The 22,318-nt window shown below is 42.6% G+C and overlaps 2 protein-coding genes across 8 annotated transcripts; one reads left to right on the top strand and one right to left on the bottom strand.

Moving 5' to 3' along the window:
• Window positions 1-2,017: 2,017 nt before the first annotated feature.
• On the top strand, window positions 2,018-14,334 carry siae (sialic acid acetylesterase). Of its 5 annotated transcripts, XM_089014098.1 has the most exons (11): window positions 2,018-2,147; window positions 4,235-4,402; window positions 6,942-7,161; window positions 7,254-7,339; window positions 7,409-7,574; window positions 7,631-7,770; window positions 8,299-8,432; window positions 10,289-10,443; window positions 10,747-10,933; window positions 11,983-12,119; window positions 13,796-14,334. In XM_089014098.1, exons 1-11 carry the CDS (start codon window positions 2,063-2,065, stop codon window positions 13,914-13,916), a joined length of 1,599 nt encoding a protein of 532 aa, XP_088870224.1. In that variant the 5' UTR covers window positions 2,018-2,062; the 3' UTR covers window positions 13,917-14,334. The 5 variants fall into 5 exon arrangements, 4 of the variants coding, with proteins under 4 accessions (XP_088870224.1, XP_088870223.1, XP_088870225.1 ...); XR_016117191.1 differs by lacking the exons at window positions 11,983-12,119; window positions 13,796-14,334 and adding an exon at window positions 11,563-11,969 and having other exon boundaries at window positions 10,747-11,483; XM_089014097.1 differs by lacking the exon at window positions 13,796-14,334 and having other exon boundaries at window positions 6,942-7,096; window positions 7,201-7,339; window positions 11,983-12,265.
• Window positions 12,356-20,929, bottom strand: tbrg1 (transforming growth factor beta regulator 1). Of its 3 annotated transcripts, none has more exons than XM_089014094.1 (15): window positions 20,439-20,929; window positions 20,178-20,296; window positions 19,404-19,461; window positions 19,233-19,315; window positions 19,085-19,121; window positions 18,822-18,884; window positions 18,324-18,587; window positions 18,161-18,231; window positions 17,796-18,016; window positions 17,579-17,715; window positions 17,356-17,502; window positions 14,852-14,949; window positions 14,600-14,710; window positions 14,345-14,484; window positions 12,356-12,714 (listed from the first exon to the last, which is right to left on the bottom strand). In XM_089014094.1, exons 2-15 carry the CDS (start codon window positions 20,294-20,296, stop codon window positions 12,635-12,637), a joined length of 1,629 nt encoding a protein of 542 aa, XP_088870220.1. In that variant the 5' UTR covers window positions 20,439-20,929; the 3' UTR covers window positions 12,356-12,634. The 3 variants fall into 3 exon arrangements, with proteins under 3 accessions (XP_088870220.1, XP_088870219.1, XP_088870221.1); XM_089014093.1 differs by having other exon boundaries at window positions 20,667-20,929; XM_089014095.1 differs by lacking the exons at window positions 20,178-20,296; window positions 20,439-20,929 and adding an exon at window positions 19,937-19,954.
• Between the last annotated feature and the right edge of the window lie 1,389 nt (window positions 20,930-22,318).

Below are 22,318 nucleotides of genomic sequence, written 5' to 3'. Positions count from 1 at the left end.
GCATTATCTCTTATTCTTATCTGGTTTTGGCATGATTACCCCCACTTGGAGAGGAGGAACAATGTCAGCAGTTGAGGTGACGCTCCACATTGTCTCTTGCGCATAATAGCCGGTGAGTCTCTAAAAGGAGTCGGTAATTTGAGAGATTCATCACATGACTGATGTTCCACCGAAGGACCTACGAAAGTCTCGATGGCGGCCATAAATCTTGGTTCACGCGTGGCGCCACAAACATATCTGCATCTGTCACTGCAGCGCATTAAATTAGCAGCCAAATTTTAACGGCCCAGAGCCCATTCAATTGATCACTGGAGGAGCCCGTCGCTATTTTCCAATCCTATTTCGCACTGGCTTTCTTGAACTGAAGTGATTATATTAAAATGCATTGTCACGTTTGTTTCGTGTTGTCTGGAGGAACGTGATACATAAATCATTACATTTGGAGGTGACACTAAATGATTGCAATGTTACTTTTATCTCTGCACCGTCAAAGGCATGGCTTTTGCGGTGACTGTACGAAGCAAATAAGGTCAAGCATAATCAGGAGATAAAAACACTTTGTGGTACAAATCATATTTGGTGTTATCTATCCATTTAAGATGCAGTTTCTTCTATGTTTTATACATGAGTTATTGGAGTTAATGGGAGCGGCATCGGGCCTAGAGGCATTTATTATCTCATTGAATCCCAGCCTGAGTTCCTTCAATTTATCCAGTACTTATTGCAGCAGACATTCCAGGGCCAGGATTAGACTGAACCGCCATTTTTGGATTGGATTGGATTTACCTTTCTGAGTCTCGCAGTGGAGAAATTTACATTTCACAGCAGCAAAGTTATGAAAGGAAGATGAAAGGAATGAAAGAAGTAGAAAAACAAAATATGTGAGCTGCTGGAAAGGCAGCCACTCTCGCGGCACCATCTTGAAATCAAAAGAATAACACAACACAACGACAATAGGACAACACAAATTCATTCTTAAGCACTTTCTGTACCCTCTTTGTTACATGAAGCAGTTGTAGATGAAAGAGGAGACGATCAAAGCGTCCTTTTCACCAGAGGATCATGGACGTCATAGTGGAAAATGTACATCTGTTACAAGCTAAATGTTGAAAGCAAACACGAATCTGTAGCATCCATTGGCGAAAAGAGATTGTCTCACATCTCCTGTCCCACGTAAATCCGCTTCAATTCCCAGCCGCAACAGTTCCACAAATGCATCGGCACTCTGCGCTGATGCAACTTTCTTCTCATTGCGGGCTCCTCAAGCCATGCATCCATCCAGCCGCAGACTGTCCAACAGCACCAACATTTCTACTGAACAAAGCAGGGCTGTGAAAATACTGCCCACGACAGGTGCAAAAATGCACAATCGCCCCAGAGCTGTCCAGCGATGACAGACAAGTGGCACGGACATTCCACCCATTCAAAAACAGTAATGGCATATTTGTGCTGCCGAAAAACCGCTCAGCACAGTCTCTCTTTTATAGTTTATAGTTTATAGTTTATAGAAATATAGTATATACGTTTTTATATATTGTGAAGAAGTATAAGTGAAGTTAAGTGAAGGCGGCCCGGTCCGGCCTCCCTGTGTGGAGTTTGCATGTTCTCCCTGGGTTTGCCTGCATGGGTTTTCTCGAGGTCCTTCAATGAAAAGGTTTCTTCAGCCGTCATCTGTACTTTTTCTTCTTTTCATCGATGGACCACTCCTGTACAACTGAGAGCTTACACAGACGTATTGCTGCCAACTCCAGGTCCTTCGGTTTCCTCACACGTTCCAAAAATATGGAATGCAGGCTGATTGAACACTCAAAAATTGTGCGAGTGTCAGAGTGAATGGTTGTCTTTGTGAGCTCTGCAATTTGTTGGCAACCAATACAGGGTGATTTTGATTTTGACCAATCACGTGCGGCTTCAACCGAATGGCAGGAAGTTGTCTCTTCAAGCGGCTCCCAATGAACAGCCTGTTTCAGTCGATCACTTCAAAGAACCGGCACTAAAAGCCGCTTCGCTCGTGAACGACACATCAATCGTCAAAAGGAATGAAACGAAAGTGTGAGCAAGAATGGCGAGACATTTTCCTAAGATTGTATTGTCTTTGCTCTTTTATGATTTGGTTATTTTGGTTTTAGTTTCCTTTCAACGCTGCGGTGAGTAAAACTCGCTTTTCGTTTCGAGTCTTCGTCAAAATGCGTCATGTTGAATATGAACGAGGTGGCGTTCGTCTCGTACAGAGGTCGGGAACCTTTTTTTACGAAGAGAGCCGTCGAAGCAAAACATTTAGAAATGTTATTCAGTGAGAGCCACGCACGCACATATAAGTGTGTGTATTAAGAACGTTATATTGTATCCTCATTTTGTGCAATGCTGTAATATTGAGCGGATCTGGCAACACAGCCACAACGCGACATCCCGTCCTTTGACAGCGATCTAAGTCAGTGTGCGTTAGTGATGTGTCGTTCGCGAACGTGCGGGTTCATGGAGCCGATCTCTGAAGGGAACGAAGAGAGTCGGTCCCCAACAAGGAGCCGGAAATGGGAGCCATTTTTTGTCCTTCATTTCTCTGGTTTGGAGTTCTTGTTGGAAGAGAGTTGCCGCCTTTCCTTCGTTAATATCGGATGATGGGAATTTTGGTGATCCAAATACGAGCTGGAAAAGATGAACAGTAATTTCAAATCGATGAAAAGGTTTTTTCAGCCGTCATTTGGACTTCTTCGAAGGTGTTGGACGTTTCACTCTTCATTGCTGACGAAGCTCTTCGGATGAGGAGCGAATCATCCGACACCTTGAAAGAAGTACAGATGACTGCTGAAGAAACCTTTTCGTCGATGGACCAATCCTGTACGACTGAGAGCCTACACAGAAGTACTTTCAAATGGTTCATTTGCAGAGTATTCTGTACACTAATGATTTACAATGGCTAGTTGATCACCAGTGTCTCCACATCATGGACACGCAACATATGTATTTATTTCAGCAGAAGGGCGACGTCAAGGATGCATTCTCCCAAAACAATTCTTAGCTTTTATCAGTTTGTCTCCACAAAGTCTCCAGTAAGCAGTGTATCATGATTAACAGATGGTTCAAAGTATGCACTTGCTTCACTCCGGGTATGAGAATATTATACAAGCTAAACCAAATATGGCCCAAGACACACATCGTGACATTATTTTCATGATATATTATTTAAAAAAACAAAATACCATTACAGACACTTCAGTAGCCAAAATATGAACAGATATAACCGTTCATTCACCACGTTAATTTACGAGTAAATCCGCACTGTGTACTCAGTTTGTGCGTTCGTGTTTTTTTTGGGGCAAATCCACTCCTGTGAGTCGGATGCCACATGTCATGTCAGTTGCATTTCGCAATTCCAAGCAAAAAGTAAATGGGAGCATCACAAGTGCACTGTATAAATAAATACATAACTAAATAACTCACTTAATAACCCTTCTTTTCCTTTCGGCCATTCCCCTCAGGGGTCGCCACAGCAAGTCAGTGTCCTTCATCTAAAATTAATCCATAAATGAATGAATATATAAATGAATGGATGGATTAAAATTATCATTTACATTATAGTATAGTTGAAAAAAAATCTTTATTATACTCTATTTTTTCCAACCCTTGGAACAATAGTGAGAAGTGACCAAGTTTATATTTTGTGTGTGCCAAGGTTGTACACTCATTTGACGACAATGAGGTTAAAATCTTAGCGAAAGAACATAGATGGTTTGAAAAGGGGGTAAAAGAGGCGATTCTTATAAAACAACAAAATCCTTCATTAAACCGGTCTGGTGGGGTGAGGTTCAATTTGGATCGTTCATACAATAGCCTGCTTAGGCAAAACAGGTTAGGCAACTTTCGTAATGCTGATGAGGGTCGTTATGCTGATGAGGTGATACCGGGGGGAGTGGGGGTAATAGGCCAGTCGTTAGTCAGGAATGTAGGAACAATCAGTGGGGCCACAGGGAGGGGCCCCTTGCCCCCCCCCCAACCTGAGAGTAGGGACCTATCATAGCTGTGTCCGGCGCCACCATGTCTGGACATTAGGGATATATAAATGGGGCCGATACGACCAGTCAGACTTTAGTTCGCTGACGAAGCCTCTTGGATAGGAGGCGAAACGTCCGAAACCTTCACTTTTGTACAGATGACGGCTGAAGAAACCTTCTCATCGATGTGGATTGACGTGTAAATCTTTCTTTGAAGAGAACGCTTGTGTCTGTGTGTTTAGAATTGATGTCCGTTGGCTTTGCCTCCTACTATGGCAACCACATGGTGCTGCAAAAGTCTCCGAAGAGAGCGATTCTTTGGGGTTATGGCAACCCTGAAGGTGCCCAGGTTACAGTCTGCTTGTCAGGACCAATGAAATACAACAGTTCACCGGTCACTGTGAAGAACGGTAAATGTATCCTGTTGCTATGACTCTTCGGATATAAATCAAAGCAAACAAATGACCACATCACAGCTTATACAAATGCGCCCCAATTTACGAACGAGATACGTTCCGAACGGTCATTCGTAACGTAACTTTGTTCTTAAGTTGCTTCAGTGCTATATTTTCGATAGAATGTATGTTTAGGGCTTATATAAGTGTGGTTAAAGGACAACCGACGTCACTTTTTTGTTTCTTAACTGACATCAGAAAAACGTTTTATAGCATCTAAAATACCCAAAACACGCAGTATGATATTTTTATTCAAAGATGTCATGATGCCAAAAGAAATGTTAAATCATTTTGTGTTTTCTGGATTTTGGATGGGAGAAAGGTGCGCATTTCTCCCATCCAAAACAGTAGAGTGTGGCGAATGGGAATAGCCAATTGCTGCTGGGACCTGATTGGCCAGAAGCTCAGGTGAAGCACCTATAAAACCAGACTGAGCCAGTCACTTCGAGGAGGAAGAAGAGGGAGAAAATACAGCCTGGAGAGCAGTGTTACCTGTGGTCTGCCGAAAACCGACATCCATTGCAACTTCAAATGAAGAAAACTCACAATACCCTTCCTGCATCTGGCTGAGTGAACTTTTATCATCTTTCCACCTGCTTGCTGTCTCGCCGCAAAACAAAATGCAAAACACCAATAAAAATGACTTAAAGTGTCCAAAATCTGCAAAAAGATTGAGCTGCGAATTGGGCATTTTCAGAAAGTCCCGCCCCCAGTTTGTGACGTCACGCCAAGACGTCTTGCATTGCTGGAGAATCAAAACAATGGCTTCAGATTCGGAGAATATGCTTTCTTGTTACACATCCAGTTATGAATATGATGCAAATAGTTCAGAAGAGGAGAGCATACACGTTTGCAATCGATTAAATAATTTATTCCGTGCCATTTTGAGGCAACATTGGGGGAAATGTCGCACCCAAAAAGAGGCACAAAATGGCCACCGAGCTGTTATGAGGAATGAATCAGCCCGTTTGCACCGGCTGATAAATTCCTTACATGGAGCGTGGACGCCCTCTTCTGGCGGCTTTTGGGTGCAACACGAGGTTTTCAGACCAAACAAGTACAGCAAAATACATTGACGTGATGGAATGACTGCTACAATGTGTCTATTTTTCGGTCAGGGGCGGTCCTTTCGTGACGTCACATACACACTCGTCACCAACTCAAAAACAAGACTTCCTGAATATTCAGCGCCAGTCTTAAAACGTAAAATATAGCTATATGCGGTGGAATGTAAATTTCTCCACTGTGAGAATAATAAAGGCATATCCAATCCAATCCAATCCAATCCAATGTTTGTAAAATACGCTCAGTAGAAGTCATTTGAAGCCATTTTACAAATTATGGACACAATTTGTCCGGAGACGTCGGTTGTCCTTTAAGGTTTATATAAGTATGTTTAAAGGACAACCGATGCCTCCGAACAAGTTGTGTCCATAATTTGTAAAATCACTTCAGATGACTTCTATTGAGCATATTTTACACGGTAGGTATCGTCACTGACCGAGAAAGCGACACACAATGATTTTTGGGTACTTTGTTTGGTCTGAAAACTTCGTGTTGATCCGTGTTGATGGTGAAATTAGAAGGAAAACATAAATAACACAATGGTGAGTCGTTGCACCAAGACTGCTATTTGATACTCGCTGACACAAATTCCCAGCAGACAAATCAGCCCATTTCCAACGGAGCTTGCGCGCCATCTTGTGCATTTTCTGGGACACTACATTGCTGTCATTGATGGCTCAAATTGATATGGGAGGACTCCTTTAATCGATTGTAAACATTTATGCTTTCCTCTTCAGAACTATTTGAATCATATTCATAACTGGATGAGTAACTATTAAGCATCTTCTCCGAATCTGAACTCCGTGAGCCCATTGTTTAGTTTCTTGAGCAAGGCAAGACGACCTTGCGTGACGTCACGAACTGGGGGCGGGACTTTCTGAAAATCCCCAGTTTCGAGCTGATTTGTGGCAGTTTTTGGACACTTTAAGTCATTTTTATTTGTGTTTTGCATTTGACCAAAAATATCAGCATGCGTGTTTTGGGTATTTTAGATGCTATAAAACGTTTTTCTGATGCCAGTTCGGAACAAAAAAAATGGTGTCGGTTGTCCTTTAAGGCTTGTATAAGTAACCTGTATTGGTTTGTACTGAAAAATAAAGATGTAATAAAATATCTCTAAAATATCTAAATAATATATATACATATGTATATATATGTGTACAACTGGAGAGAATACTACATGTTACTACAAAAATGTTCGTATGTACCATTGTTTGTAACTCAAATGTTCATAAGTAGAGGAGCGTCTGTCTATCTAAAAATTCAGGTTGAGTCACTTGTATCTCAAAGCAGTACTGTACTCACTGTAATGCTCTCTAGTATGGCCCAGTGTGAGGGATCAAAGATTTTTAATACATGCTTTTTAGATACTAATAGTACAAGGCATACCGTAACTTGAAAGCATGACACTTCACTGTGCCATATGCAGGCGTTTGGCGAGTCGTTATGGACCCCATCGAGGCTGGTGGTCCCTACAACATCACTGCAACTCTTCAGGACAGTGCGGCCACTCTGACGGATGTTTTATTCGGTGACGTTTGGCTTTGTGGTGGCCAGAGCAACATGTACTTTAAAACTTCTCAGGTCAGCAAAACTCCACGACCTCTGCACTTTGGGGTCGACGGACAAACCGCTGGACCACAGGGCCGGTAAGGTGTCATTTTATTTATTTATTTTTAACCCGGTAGATTTTCAATGCATCCGAGGAACTCGCCCTGGCATCCAATTATCCTCACGTCAGGCCTTTTATGGTTGCCTTGAAGGCGAGTGACACAGAGCTGACCGATCTGATTGGAGTGATGCTTCCATGGTCCATCCCAAAAGCAAGTAAGCAAGCGGCTTGTTTCTCCATTTCACGGTCCAATGACCGCTTCTGAGAAGGCAGCGTGTTTCCAGATTCTGTTTCGGAGTTCTCTGCCGTGTGTTGGCTCTTTGGCCGTTACATGTACGAAAAACTCAACTACCCAATCGGACTGGTGGAATCCTGTTGGGGGGGCACGGCCATCGAAGTCTGGTCATCTTCAAGAGCACTTCGTCAATGTGGATTGGACCAGAATCAAAAGTAGGTGTACACAATTGTCCATCAGCGGCCACTCGTTATTTACTGGTTTGTTGCAGACTAAAAACTGGGGAACCGTTGCTCTCAAGGCTTCTCAAAACCTTTGTCAGCACCGCGCCAACTGAAAACTCCGTCCTGTGGAATGCGATGATCCATCCGCTGCTAAATATGACACTCAAAGGAGCGCTGTGGTACCAAGGTAAGGTGCACAGCCTATTCAATACAAACGCTCCCCACCTTACAAATGAGAAACATTCCGAGCGGTCGTTCGTAAGGTGAATTTCTTCGTAAGTTGCTTCAGTGCTATATTTTGTATGGAATGTATGTTTAAGTCAGACACTGAACAAGGAAGTATAAAACACAGACGCTCTAACAGTCGTAAAATAAATTCACACCTACTGTAGTACGACGGCATATTTCCTTGGGTCTTCAGAAATCCATTACTGGAGCTGCTGGCACATAATTACTCATTTATGTGCCAGCAGCCATTACTTTTTGTTTTGCATCGCCTCCTCATGGGCCGTCAACTGGGAAGAGGGATTTCCTTCCCGCCCACATACTCTATGCAGCCAATCGCAAGCGAGCTCAGTCGGAAAAAGGCGCGCAATCCAAAATTTAATTTACAGCATCTCTGTCCGAACATACCAGCAAAAATGTTCGTAAATTGGGGAGCGTCCGTACCCGTAGATATGCAACGCATAGATAGAAATGCCTCACTTTTTTTTAGGTGAAGGAAATACAAATTATCATGAAAACAAATACAACTGTTCTTTCCCTGCCATGATTGATGATTGGAGGATTGCATTTCACCTGGGCTCAGGTGGGCAAACCGCGGTGGACTTTCCCTTTGGATTTGTGCAGGTATTTTTTTGGGCCAATATTTTATTCTTTAGAAATGCAATGGTTATTTGTTTAGAGTGCCGTTATCTGGAAGATATTTTATTTTGAAAAATTACCCGTTTTCTAGGTACATTAGTGAATATGTTACTCGCGACGGGCGGCCCGGTAGTCGAGTGGTTAGCACACCAGCTTCACGTTGCAGAGGTCGCCGGTCCGGCCTCCCTGTGTGGAGTTTGCATGTTCTCCCCGGGCCCGCGTGGGTTTTCTCCGGGTCCTCCGGTTTCCTCCCACAATCCAAAAACATGCATGGGAGGCAGATTGACCACTCCAAATTGTCCCGAGGTGTGATTGTGAAAGTGACTGTTGTACGTCTTTGTGTGCTCTGCGATTGGCTGGCAACCAATTCAGGGTGTCCCCCGCCTCGTGCCCGAAGACAGCTGAGATAGGCTCCAGCAACCCCTGCGACCCGAATGAGGAATAAGCGGTACGGAAAATGGATGGATGTTACTTGCGACGCTAAAATGAAATCGAGGCGTGAGCAAAATGAATGACAAACTCACTCTGCATAACACCCGGCGACTGTGAGTCATGGTTTTCATGCATTATGTATTTGCGATGCATCTTATTTTGAAGGGACATAATTTGCTTGCATTTTTTTAACCTGTCAATTTGACAGTTTCTATGTCGCTCAACGTCACACTTTTCATGGATGCATCTGTCCCGCGCCTGTGTGACATTTACACATTTTGACAGCCAGCGGCGCAACTTTGTCACTCTACTGCGCCAGCATCAGCGCATATCTATTACGATTAGTTCATATTGCAACATGATCTGCGCTACATATGACATACTTCTGTTAAAATAGCTAAAGAAAAAATGTTTCATTAAGCCACAATTGAAAACTGTTCGTTTTCCTTCAGAGATTTTAACTTTCGTCGTTTGCAATCTTGCCTCACTAATATATAGCCATAAACACCTTGCATTTGTTTCGGTGTGTTCCAAAGTCATTTTTTAGATGGGTCTGGAGTTATATGAGCTTGAAATAAGGGCGGCTGAACATACATATTGGTTCGTATAGCGCTTTAACAACAGATTAAGCTGGAACAAAGCGCTAACATGGAAAACTAAAGGAAATGCTGCCCCTTGTGAAAAAACATTGCCAGAGGCCATGGCCGGCGCTTTATCGACACTCAAACAAGCAAAACCAAAACCCGTACAAATTCGGGAATGACGCTCTACGTCATATTTTCAATTGACATATACATTTGTTAATGGCATTGATTGAGTTAACATTGTTGAGTTAAATGAATTAATAAAGAGGATGGAAAGTTCTTTTGAATTGGATGTACCTTTATTCGTCGCGCAGTGGAGAAATTTACATTTCACAGCAGCAAAGTCATGAAAGGAAGAGGAAAGGAAAGAAAGAAGTAGAAAACAAAATATAGGAGCTGCTGGAAAGGCAGCCACTCTCGCGGCATCATCTTAAAGTAAAAAAAACTAAATAACATGACAACGCAAAGACAGTCATTCATTCTTCCGCACTTGCTCTACCCTCGTTGTGACATGAAGCATCCGATCCATCAATTCACCTGACAGATTGACAAATTTGATGATTCAAACACTCGTCAGTTCGAGCCAATTATTTTCACTCTTTTACCATTGAACAGTTTCTTAGGCCAGAATCATCATTGTCGTGATCATTTCAAGTGTCTTTTCAACAAAAAGCAACTACTTTTTTACTATACTTAGAATATCTTGTTTTTTTGTTTTTTTTTTATCCTTTCACATCCCCCCCACACCCTTTCAAATTGCTGCTGTGGACTGAAAATTTCCCTATTTTGGGACGATTCAAGGTTTTCTGATTCTCCCCGGTGCAGCTGTCCACCAACATAAAAGGCTCCAAGGATGACGGTTTCCCAAACATCCGCTGGCACCAGACGGCCAACAAAGGCTTTGTTCCCAACTCTCGCATGCAAAGGACCTTCATGGCTGTGGCTTTAGATTTACCAGATGAGACCTCACCGTACGGCAAGTAAGGAAACATTAGACTTGTAAGAGACGTTTAAAGTGTGGAATCGACAACAGATGATTAATTGATCGCGAATAAATGATCGGGTTAATCGAAAGAAAAATGTGAATTTCAATTGCCCAAATACCGCTTCTAAGATCCTAATTTTGAAAAAGCCAAAGTGCTCACTAGTTTTCCATCCTGCACCTACGAACCTTGTATCTGCTCCAAAGAACACTTTTGAAACCAGAACTGCGATCTGAACCCACCTAAACGTCTCCTTCCTCCACGGGTGATGCCGCGTGACATGACTGTGTATACCTGCAGCATCCACCCTCGTGACAAGCAAGACGTAGCGTACAGACTGACGCTAGGAGCACGAGCGGTGGCCTACGATGAGGAGGATGTGGCCTTCCTTGGCCCTTTCCCGAAACAAATCCTGTCCACTCCGATGTACGTCAACATCAGCTACGATCAAGCAGTCGCTGTCAAGTCATCCCAAGACATCTTTGAGGTAATAAACATCGACAGTGGGCGGCTCGTACTGACCTCGCTGCTTGTAAAACCCGCATACAGCTTCAAGCAAGTGAATCCCAAGTCGCGTGCCGCGGTACACTCGTGTGCCTTTAGAGATGATCTGCGTGCTGCTTAATTTGCTGGAACATAAAAAAAATATTGAAATGTTTTTCTTCAACCATATATGCCAGTGATGTATAGTGGCAGAATGTAAATGTTCCTATTTTTGTTTGTTATATTTGACTGAACAAACATGCTTTACATAAAAATTAACAAGAAAAGCAAAGAGCAACGGTAGTAGAATATTTTTTTTGGGGGGGGCAGTGTATACAGTAAGACCTCAACTTACAAACTTTTTGTCTTACAAACGTCAAATTTATGAAAATTAAACCTGATAATAAGCACTATTTTCATAATACACACCCACCACGGCTGGCGGAGTGATCTTCGGCAGAAGCACACGACCGAACAGCACCAGCGGTTAAGTTACCAACAGTCCTTATGGAAGGTGACTCTCCTTCCATAAGTCATCAACGATCATCAAAAAGGTAAATAAAAATTTATTTTACAGCACAGTTTATTTCTTTAATTACAGTCGTCATGTAATGCGCCTCTCTTTCCAAACAGCAATTCCCTTTGACCTTCGACCTCCAACGCCATTCCATCAAGCCATAAATGACCATCACAAATGTAAATAAAGTGACTTTATGATACAATGCAGTGTATTTCTTTCATTACCATACAATAGCACATTTATTATACATAGAATAAGGTATGTTGTGTGTAGTTTCAAGGCTTATTTAGTTGAAAAGTATATTTTATGGAAACCCGGGAACGGATTATTCCCATATTCATTTCCTTTGGGATTTTTTTTTTTGAGATACACACTTTTCGCCTTACACACTCTGTCTGGGAACCAATTAAGTTCGTAAGTTGAGGTCTCACTGTATCCAGACAAAATATTTTTCCCAAGTGGCTTAATAATGCACTGTGTTGCTTCCCAAAAACAATCTGTGAAATATATCCCCCGTCCTTCCCCCCGCCAAGATCTGCTGCTCACACTCACAGAGTCCATGCGGACCCAAGTCGCTGTGGATTCCAGCTCCAATCATCCGCTGGGCTCCCAACACCGTCCAGATAGCAGCCAACGTCTGTCAAGCCTCAACTGACGTAGCAGCTGTGCGGTACGCGTGGAAAGATTGGCCGTGCGATTTTAAAGCATGTCCTGTTTATGGCGCGACATCTGCATTACCGGCGCCGCCTTTCATTTTCAATCGCTATCAAGATAATAACGATTATTTTTGGAAAGACATTTTTTAATAAGTCTGTATAAATTATGAGTTGCCGAGACATACTGTAGTTTGTATAAAATTATTTTTAGAAAGTCATGGTGACAAATTGTTATGTTCCCAAGACTGTATGAAGTCCAGATGTTTTTTTATTTAAATTGACACGTTTGCAGACACATCACTGTTTCTCATTCATAGTATTTGAACAAATAAAACAATTTTAGCATATGGAATACTTCTCGAGCTGCTAGCTTTCTTTTGGAAAAGTACCGTTGTCAACTGCAGATGTACAGTATTTGGGCCCAAATCACAGACAAGGACAGTAGAAAAGACATGAGATGTGTCCCGCATTTGTTTTCTCCGTTTTGTCAACCGCGATGACCTCAGAGGCAGTTTGAGGCACAGAAACGTCAGGGGCTGAAGTAGGCAGTCGGCAGTTTTGCGGATGTAGCGGGCAGATGCGAGGCGCTAGAACACTGCAGGGTCGGTGCTGAAAGAAAGAGACGACATGATTAACTCATTCACTGCCATAATTCGGGAATTGAAAATCATGATATGGAGCGCCATTCTCAACTTTGTTTGGGTTTTGGGTTTTTTTGTTTTTTTGCGGCGCTTTATAAATCAATATGTATGTATTGTATTGGGGGCGGCCCGGTAGTCGAGTGGTTAGCATGCCGACTTCACAGTGCAGAGGTCGTGAATTCCCGACCCGGTCCAGCCTCCCTGTGTGGAGTTTGCATGTTCTTCCCGGGCCTGTGTGGGAAAATATGCATGGCAGGCAGATTGAACACTCCAAATTGTGCCTAGGTGTGAGTGTGAGAGTGACTGGCAACCAATTCAGGGTGTTCCCCGCCTGGTGGCCCAAGATGGCTGGGATAGGCTCCAGCGCCCCCCGCGACCGTAATGAGGAATAAGCGGTACGGAAAATGGATGGATTGTATTTTGTACAGCCGTCCCCATTTCAAACTCAGATAACTCCAGACCCATATAAATTGGGAATAAACTACTTTTTTTCTGATGAAATAAGATAGTCCAAGCTTTATTATGCTGAATTGAATATTTATGCAGTCCTAAAACTCAATATTCTGTAGGTCCTGAAATTTAAGTGAAAATGACAAAAAACCTGGCTGGAGTGGACACATTTTTGCACATTGTCTGGCAGTGAATGAGTTAAGTATGAAACTGATACGTCTGTGTAAGATCTCAGTCGTACAGGAGTGGTCCATCGATGAAACTGTTTGTTCAGCCGTCATCTGTATTTCTTTGAAGGTGTCGGACAATTCGCTTCTCCTCCAAGAGGCTTCGTCAGCTAACTAAAATTTTGCTGGTAGCTCTGGCCTGACACCTTCAAAGATGACGGCTGATGAAACCGATCCAATTGGTCAGCCCCCACGGTGTCTGACATTTTAATAAATTATTTAATCGTCTAAGTGTTTGTTTACTCAAGTGTTCCTTGCAATTATGTTTGTGAACCACTGCATACATTTTAACAAAGCCTCGATGAAACACTCCAATCAAAGATCTCCAATGTTTCTACGAAGATACGTTTTGCATTTTATGTTCTTTGACAGGAGACTGACTGGAACTGTCCCATACTTAAAAGCCCTTTCCTGTAAAATCAACCATTGGCGACCAAAGGGAAGAGTTCCGGTGGCCATTTTGAGAGGTGGCAAGGTCGCAGATGAGGAATGAGGCCATTTTGGTGACAGAGATCGGTAGAGTAGCCATAAATTGTACTCAAGTACTTTAGAATAATATTCAAGTGTAAGTACCGTATTTTTCGGATTATAAACCATGATGTCCCTGATCCACTGGTGGAAAGACGCTTTGATCCTCTCCTCTTTCTTTCTTTTTGTACAGCAAGTCCTGAAGAATAAATGTCTCTCCGTGTCTTTGTTTTGTCATATTGTCTCTATGCTGTCATATTATTTGTTATTTAGTTTTTATTGTTCTTTTGACTTCAAGACGGCGCCCCGAGAGTGGCTGCCTTTCCAGCAGCTCATGTATTTGTTTTTCTACTTTCATTCCTTTCATCACTTTGCTGCTGTGAAATGTAAATTTCTCCACTGTGAGACTAATAAAGGCAAATCCAATCCAATCCAATCCAATCCAATCCAAACCTGAGATTTGCTCTTGCTTGTCGCTAAATCGCCGGTGTTGCTGATAGGCTTCAAAGTTGATGGAGGCGTCATCCTCAGACAGGCTGTGAGGTCTCTGGCCATCGCCTGGGCGGCACACTTCGAAACGGATCCATCGGTAGCTGGGAGGACGGACATTAGGAGAAAGCATATATGTGATGCGAACCACATGTGAGAGAAAACAACATCTATTAATATTTATTAAAATAAACAGTTTAATAAACATGGGAAACATACTTGTGACACTTTCGTGCTCCAGGACAACTCTGGATGAGATTCTGGACGGTGGGATGAGAGAAGCCAAAAAAATCTGCGCCGGATGGCACGATTGGGGCAACCGCCTTGGAACTGGGAAGAAAAAAAAGTGATGCAGTTCAACCGTCAAAGCTTTTTGGAGTTGAGAATTTATCGGAGGCAAAATGAAGCAAACCAGACTTTTTGATGTCACAGACAAATCTTGTGAGACTTCATCTCAGAGAGCATTCGTACCTGACTGACGCGATGGCTTTGAGCAAGTTGGAGTGGCAAGTCAGGGCAGAGGAGGCCACGATGGCATTCTGGGGATCATCTTCGGGTACGATCTCAAACTGTGACATGACAACAAATGGGAGCATTTGAAACAAAGACCTTCGCTTTGGAAAACAACATACAAAATCCACTTCTGACGGCCTTGTATAAAAAGGCATGAAACATATCACCAAATGATCGTGGACCTAATAAAGTGTTCAGTGAGTACATGCTAAATTTAAATATGGTGCGGTTGGATGAATATAACTAGCCTCCTCTGCTGGCCTAAAAATATCAGAATCACACACTGACGTTCATGAATTCTTATTAAATACTTCCAAATTGTCTTCATTGCTTTTACCCAATTGTGCTGCTTCCAGATGTGTGTTTTCGTATTCAAGCATTGAGCCAATCACATTTTAGCCATGATTTGTTATCCGGGTCAGAAATCTACCTGGACGCCTTCACAATCAGTTCTGCGGGCCCTGATCGCACTTTTGCTCTAACCAATCAGATTTCGAGTTGGGAACCCAAAAGAGGTATCAACGCCTTCTTGAAGGCGCAGGTCAACGTCAGAGTTTTCGCAAACTATGATGATTGGCTAGTCACTAGCCAATCATACTAGTTTGCCAAAACTGCTCTGATCACAAGCCACGAGTGACAAGAGCATACTGGCCAGAGGAATCTGCATAAGCAAATATATTGTTGTGTTGATTTAATAGCAGTTTTGTCAACCCACAATGGCTGAAGGAGGAGAAGAAATGGATTTCTTTGGATATTTTCTGTTAAAGCCATTTTCAAGACGGACTTTTCTCGTAAAAATGGACAACTGACGCCTCCGGACAAGTTGTGTCCATAATTTGGAAAATGGCTTCAAATGACTTCTACTGAGCGTATTTTACAAAGATTCCACCGCATATAACTATATTTTTACGACTCGCGCTGAATATTCCGGAAGTCTTGTTTTTGAGTTGGTGACGAGTCCTCACCTCACGTCACTGAAGGATCGCCCCTGACCGAGAAAGGACATACCTTGCATCACCTCGATGCATTTTGCGGTACATTGTTTGGTCTGAAAACTTCGTGTTGATCCGTGTTGATGGCGAAATTAGAAGGAAAACATAAATAACGCGACGGTGAATCCTTGTGTGTTGCCACCGAGCATTCATTTGATATTTGCTGACAAAAATTGTAAGGACTTAATCAGCCCGTTTCCACGGAGCTTTGTCGCCATCTTCTGCCTCTTTTTGGTGCTACATTTCCGCCCCCAGATACCTCAAAATGACAGGGAATAACTTCTTTCATCGATTGCAAACATGGCTGCTTTCCTCTTCAGAACTATTTGAATCATATTCATAACTGGATGAGTAACAAGAAAGCATATTCTCCGAATCTCAAGCCATTGTTTTGGTTCTCGAGACGTCTTGGTGTGACACCACGAACAAGGGGGCGGGACCTTCTGAAACTGGCCACCTCTGGTTTCAATTTTTTGCAGTTTCAGCACACTTTAAGTCATTTTAATTGGTGTGTTGCATTTGACTCAAAATATCATACAGTTTTGGGTATTTTAGATGCTATAAAACATTTGTCTGATGTCAGTTAGGAGACAAAAAAGTGATGTCGGTTGTCCTCTAAGAAAGGTCGGTCAGTTATTTCCTGGCTAATGGTACCCTGTCGTGGACTTGTAGTAAATCACACCACACTTTTTTCAGTCTGTATTGATTCAGACGTAGCACTACTGAAGGCCTAGCGATGAAGTCCACGGCCCGCCACTGGATTTCAGAGCTGTTGCAGCATATTCTTCAAAGCAAAGAGATTTGTTTCAGTAGACACTTGTAAGAAATATTGTGCAAAGTCTGTTCATCAAAATAGCACAGTATTGGTTGTGTATTAGCTAAAGAAAATTTAAAATGTTTATTTAATGTCTGAATAAATTATTTGACTTGAATTAAAATTGTTGATATTAGAAAAATAGATTTTAATCAAATAATGTTTTGTTCATTTGCACTTTAGAAAAATCACGCGCCTCTGAATGTATTTTGGTTTATTTCAATCAGTTTTGTATACTTCGGCAATCTAGTTAAATCCTACCCCATTAATTTTAGAAATTGGCCCCCTTTTCAGACATAAGCCCCCCCCCTTTTTAATTTCCCATATGCTTCCCTGCATGCTAAATTTAATCACGGTACATTTGAATGACTATAACTTCACACGCATGCAGCTTGAGCCTCAAGCTTATCGTTTGCTTAGGAAGATGATTTAACTCTGAGTAGACCCATAAAATTAAAAAATTAAAAAGGGGACTTGACCGCTATTGAAACAAATCAAGGGTAAAAATAGGCGAATAATAAATTCCATTGTTAGCAGATGCTAACGATGTAGCATCCGCAGTTCATGTCTGTTGAACACACGAACAACGGAAGCTCCAAAGTGTTGGTGCAATCATCATCATCACAATCAGCGCACGCGTCCATTTTTATGATTACCTGCGGTCCGCTTCCTCCATCTTTGATTTGGCATGTGTAGAGGCATTGCAGCTCAGGGTTTTTCATGCTAGCAAAGACCCGCGTGCTGCAGAAGCCCACTGGGTAGATGGCGCATTCATCATGGAAAAACATTCGATCTGTGATAATCTATGGGAGGGAGTCGGGAAATGTTTGCTTTTGCGGACACGCTGGCCGGCGTGGCGTCTAACGTGACTTCACCCACCTCGCCTAAGCTGTACAGCGTCAGGCCTCCCAGCACGATGGGGAATACGGGGCGGCCGCAGGAGTCCAGCGGGATGGGTTGCACCAGTTTACGGGAACCGTCAGCCAATTTTCTCTTCTTTGTCATCTTCTTTGGAGCTAAGAATAATTGAAGTCATCGTCATATCAACGTTCTGATATAATTGCGATCACCACAAAACCCCAGAGAGAGCACTCACGCTCATCCTTTCCATTCTCTCTGCCTCGCTCTTTGCGTTCCTTCTTGGGTTTCTTCAGCTGCGCCTCATCCGCTATTGTGAGGAGGTGCGTCCCGCACAGGCCGGTCGGCCCTGCAGGGTTGCAGCTCATCACGGGAGGCGGCACGGCGGGATGAGAGGTCGAGCTAGACGCAGACAGGAAGTCTCCCTCCGACAGAGAATGGTAGTGCAGCAACAACAATCTGAATGTTTTGGAAGAGAGAGTTGCATAAGTTGGGCCTGCCGCTTCCGGCGATATGTGGATAGATTTTGAAGATGACCAATGTTGTAGCTTTGAAACAATGATAAATAGACAGACAGACAGACATTTCTGTGAACTGACTTACTGCCGTTCTTCCTTTGCTCTCAAAAACTTCTCTTCCAAATGGGCAACTTCATCGTGCAAAGCTGTGTTTTCCTATGTAAATGACAAATGTATTTTTTTACAGTGGAGCTTTGTATCATTCGTAATTGCTTGATTAAATCAAAAAAAAAATCTTGCAAACTCACGAATATCATGGCCCGCGCTGCTTTGCGTAGTCGAAGGTACTTCAGCCGATACTTTTCATTCAGTTTTTTCCGTGCCCCTCTCCTCATCTTTGCTTTATTCTCAGAAGAAACGGCGGCGGGCGGAAAGGGGGCGGCGGCGGCGATGGCTCCTGCGGGGGCTGTGGCACCAGCGGATCCCAAAGTTGAGACGATGTTCTGCTGCGACGAACCAAGGAAGGCTTGAGCGCTGAAGGTCTTCAGAGCCTGATGCCGCTCGGCATCTGTCTAAGGGAGAAGACAACGATCACCGGGAGACTCTCATGGTGCCAAACCACAATGGGAGTGGTGATCGCAGGTGCGACTATGCTTTATTGATGACAAAATCCCATGACAAACAAGCACGGACAGAACCTTCCACAGAAGAAGTACAAGCATTGAAATCATGACATCATTATCTGCAATATTCAATAACATTTGAATGCAAGGTTAGTTTTGCAGTACTGCCTCAAGTCAACTCACCAGCATTGCAAAGACTCCGTTTCTGTTTTCAATCCTCTTGAATCTCCTGCTTCCTTTTTGTGTCTGAAATATAGCGTGACAGTGAACCAGAAACAGCCAGGCTGGATGAGCTACACACATCTAACAACTTGCTTATACAGCTCATCCCAAAGGTTCAGATGTCTATAGCGATGTGAAAAAACGCTCCATTAAATAAACTCAAAATGAATAATGGCGAGCATCAGCTGAACAGAAAGTGTGAATGTACCAAAAGTCTTGCTTACCTCACGATACATGACGGCTTCCAGACTGGATTTTGCACTGCCAACATAACAGATGAGAATGCGCCATTTATACAACAACCTGACTTGTAATTAAAAGGTAGCAATTTATGTACATGGTAGTAAAATGACATGTAGTTATTAGCCGTACTTAGACTGCACAAGCCCCCGGTCGATGATTCTCTGCTTGATCTCCTTTATGTGCATAGGATGTCCTGCTTCTTCCAAAACAATCTAGGTGTGCGTGCAAAAAAAATCGTCTAAGTTTGTCAATCTTAGTGTAGTAACCATGATAAATATGTTCACTTGGAACAGCACCAACCTGAGCTGCATCAAGCCAGGTCAGGTTTGGCTTCTCTGCAATTTCATTTGACGGTTCACTGTAAAGGTAAAATACTAAGTCAAGGCAAGTCAAATGTATGTACAGGTATTTGCAAAGTGCTTAATCACAAAAATTCTATAAAATATGTGATTCACCCGAGATTGCCGGAAAAAAGCACTTTAATTGTTAGGCACATTTCTATGGGTGTAAATATGAAACTATTAAAAAAAAACGCAATAGCTCCGACCCTACGTATTGCTCAAAATATGATTGACAAAGTTTACTTCACAATTGACCTTTAAAGAAAACGCACTTGTTCAAAGAAAGGTCGTTGCTGTCCAAGTGTACCGTATTTTGTATAAGGTGCACAGGAGGAGAAGGTGCATCCACAATGAATGGTGTCTTTTCGAACTTTTCCATATACAGTATAAGGTGCACCGGACTATAAGGTGCACCTTCAATTACTGAAAAAAAAAAACGTTTTACAAATGTAATATATAAATAGATACAAGTTTTCCAAATATAAGGCATACCACGTGATGAGGCGCTACAGCAGAGCGTGGGGTCACGCACTATTTCTTCTACAGGGGGAAATGGAGTCGTGGCTGCTGACAGAGACCAGTTGTGTCTTAATATTACTTCACATATAAGGCGCATCTGCGAATAAGGCCTATGGTCATCTTTTGAAGAAAATGAAGGTTTTTTGGTGCACCTTATATACCGAAAATACGGTACATAATGTTATTTCCCATGGATGCATCAATGACAACAAACCTTTCCAACGAGTCAGCCGTACCAGACAAACCAGCAATGCTATCCAGTGATGGAAACAGAGAATAGCTCCCCTGTCCATCAGTCTCCATCTCTGATCCAAAAGTGTTGAGCGACTCCATCTGGTGAGCAAGACAAAAAAAAACACGTCGCAGAAATCATCTCGAAGTACAGTGGGGAAAAAAACTTACAGATAATGACCTTCTGAGACGAACAACACATCGAAAATGAGAAAGTAGTTCACGGAGGCAGAAAAATGCTCACCTCTTTTATATCGAAATGACAGTTGGGTTTACTTTGGTAGTGGGCGTTCGGTATCGCTCACGTTTAGTCCATTGTTTACGTGCAAGCAAGCTAAAGGCTAACGTTGATGAGCAGCTGAGAGTAGTAAACGCTTGCGCAAACCCAGAGACTGGCAACGTCCGAGAACAGAGTGGCAACTCAGAGTACACCGTACGACCAAAAACTACAAAACAGTTCGGTGTAACGTACGGGTGTCAGCATTCTTATTCCATGGAGCAAGTTCTTGACGCTTTTGCCATCGCTCTTCTTCTTCTTTCAAAATTAAATTGTTACAACAGCCGTGAGAAACACGACTGCCATCTCCAGCGTTCCTTCGTTTTTTCCAGATGACACTGTAAATCAATATCTGACTCAATGTAGAACTCAAAGCTTTATTTAGGGCAAATGATTCAAATTAGGCGTAGTAATTAAGTCTAAAAATCTTGTTGGAATGAAACCGCTGCAAGGAAGGAAGAAGACTCGAGCTTCACCTTTCGACATCTGCTGCCCTCTCGTGGTGTGTTTTTAAATGGGCATACTTTTGTTGAAGGCCGTTCTTTTATTTAAATGTATGCCATCATATTCAGAAACGCCTCATATCTCTCTATGACTGTCATTTGTGCCCCTTACATGTCGAGTGAGACTTGAATTTGACGGGCAGCAATATGTAACAGCCTGTCCCCCCCATGGAACGCTGAATTAATCTCGACCCCAAAATCCCATACACAACTTTGTTGTCATTTTTATTTAAAGTCAACAGTTGTCAATCACTTCCTGCCACCCCGGAATTTCAGCCGTCACCACTGGAGAGGGAAAAAAAGCCGAGGCAGAGCTGAAATTTGAGGAGCTCGGCTGCACTTTTTGGCCACAGGGACGGAGCAAATTAAAAATTCCAAAATATGCGGACAAGAAGTGACACACAATAAAAACAGGACACTTGCAGACCCCAGCAACCAGTCAACAGAATACAAATAAATAAAGTGCAACTGATTGCACTTTATTTCTTCTTATGGATAAACATCAAATGCAATACTGTACTTGATTTCTATTCAACCCTGGCAGTGTTTACAGTGTCGCGATATTGCAAAATAAACAAATACATTATCGGTGCGGGTAAAAATTGTTTGTCTCTATATGTGCCCTGTGGCTGATTGACAACCAGCCACAATCCCAAATACAAGTGATTTATGGATGATTAAATGTTGGGTGCTCGAAGACTGATTTGCAATTATATTAATGAATGCAAAAACAGTGAGGCAGGAATCTCATCCAGGGATGTAGAAAATGGGTCATTCACACACATACACAAACACAATTACACACACAGACTTGCATGCAAAGCATGCATGTGTTTGTCAGGGACCATTTTAAAATATCTGGACCGTTTTAAAATACCATCCAAATTCCCCTTGACGGGCCCACTTCCCCTCACTGAGTCACAGTCCACATATTACCGTGGTAGTCGCGACATTGCTCCAAATCATGAAAACAAAGTTTGGATAATGTATTTGTTTATTTTGCAATATCGCGACACGGAGAGGATGTCGATGGCGCCGTTTTTAGTTGAAATGTGAGTTGACGGTTAATCTGAAAGATTCGGATTAGGGGTCTACCTCGCCTATTGACCGAACGGGATAGGTTCCAGCAAGCCCCTTGAGTGGATAAAGCGGATCAGAAAATAAATGGATGTATGCATAAACAAGATAGATGTGCTTTTTCGTGATGCAACTCTACTGTATATTGCCACCATTAAATCCAACATCAGCATTTTTTGGGCCACACTGACATTTGCAAAGTACATTTTGGTAAAATACTTGAGTCAGCCCAGTACAGTTTAAAAGTAAGCGCTGAGACAAACACGA

The sequence above is a fragment of the Hippocampus bargibanti genome, linkage group LG14 (assembly GCF_051943395.1).
Source record: "Hippocampus bargibanti isolate YZ-2025 linkage group LG14, ASM5194339v1, whole genome shotgun sequence".
Lineage (NCBI taxonomy): Eukaryota > Metazoa > Chordata > Actinopteri > Syngnathiformes > Syngnathidae > Hippocampus > Hippocampus bargibanti.
This window is presented reverse-complemented; position numbering and strand designations above follow the sequence as displayed.

What these genes read in the sequence shown, in the direction of transcription:
- siae (XM_089014096.1), top strand. Translation starts at nt 2,063, where the DNA reads ATGGCGAGACATTTTCCTAAGATTGTATTGTCTTTGCTCTTTTATGAT. An exon ending in ATGGTCCATCCCAAAAGCAA is followed by an intron (nt 7,340 to 7,408) that starts GTAAGCAAGCGG and finishes GCGTGTTTCCAG; the next exon opens with ATTCTGTTTCGGAGTTCTCT. An exon ending in CATCCCAAGACATCTTTGAG is followed by an intron (nt 10,934 to 11,982) that starts GTAATAAACATC and finishes CCCCCCGCCAAG; the next exon opens with ATCTGCTGCTCACACTCACA.
- tbrg1 (XM_089014093.1), bottom strand. An exon ending in CGGGGGCTTGTGCAGTCTAA is followed by an intron (nt 19,122 to 19,232) that starts GTACGGCTAATA and finishes TTATGTTGGCAG; the next exon opens with TGCAAAATCCAGTCTGGAAG. An exon ending in GGAGCACGAAAGTGTCACAA is followed by an intron (nt 14,485 to 14,599) that starts GTATGTTTCCCA and finishes CCGTCCTCCCAG; the next exon opens with CTACCGATGGATCCGTTTCG.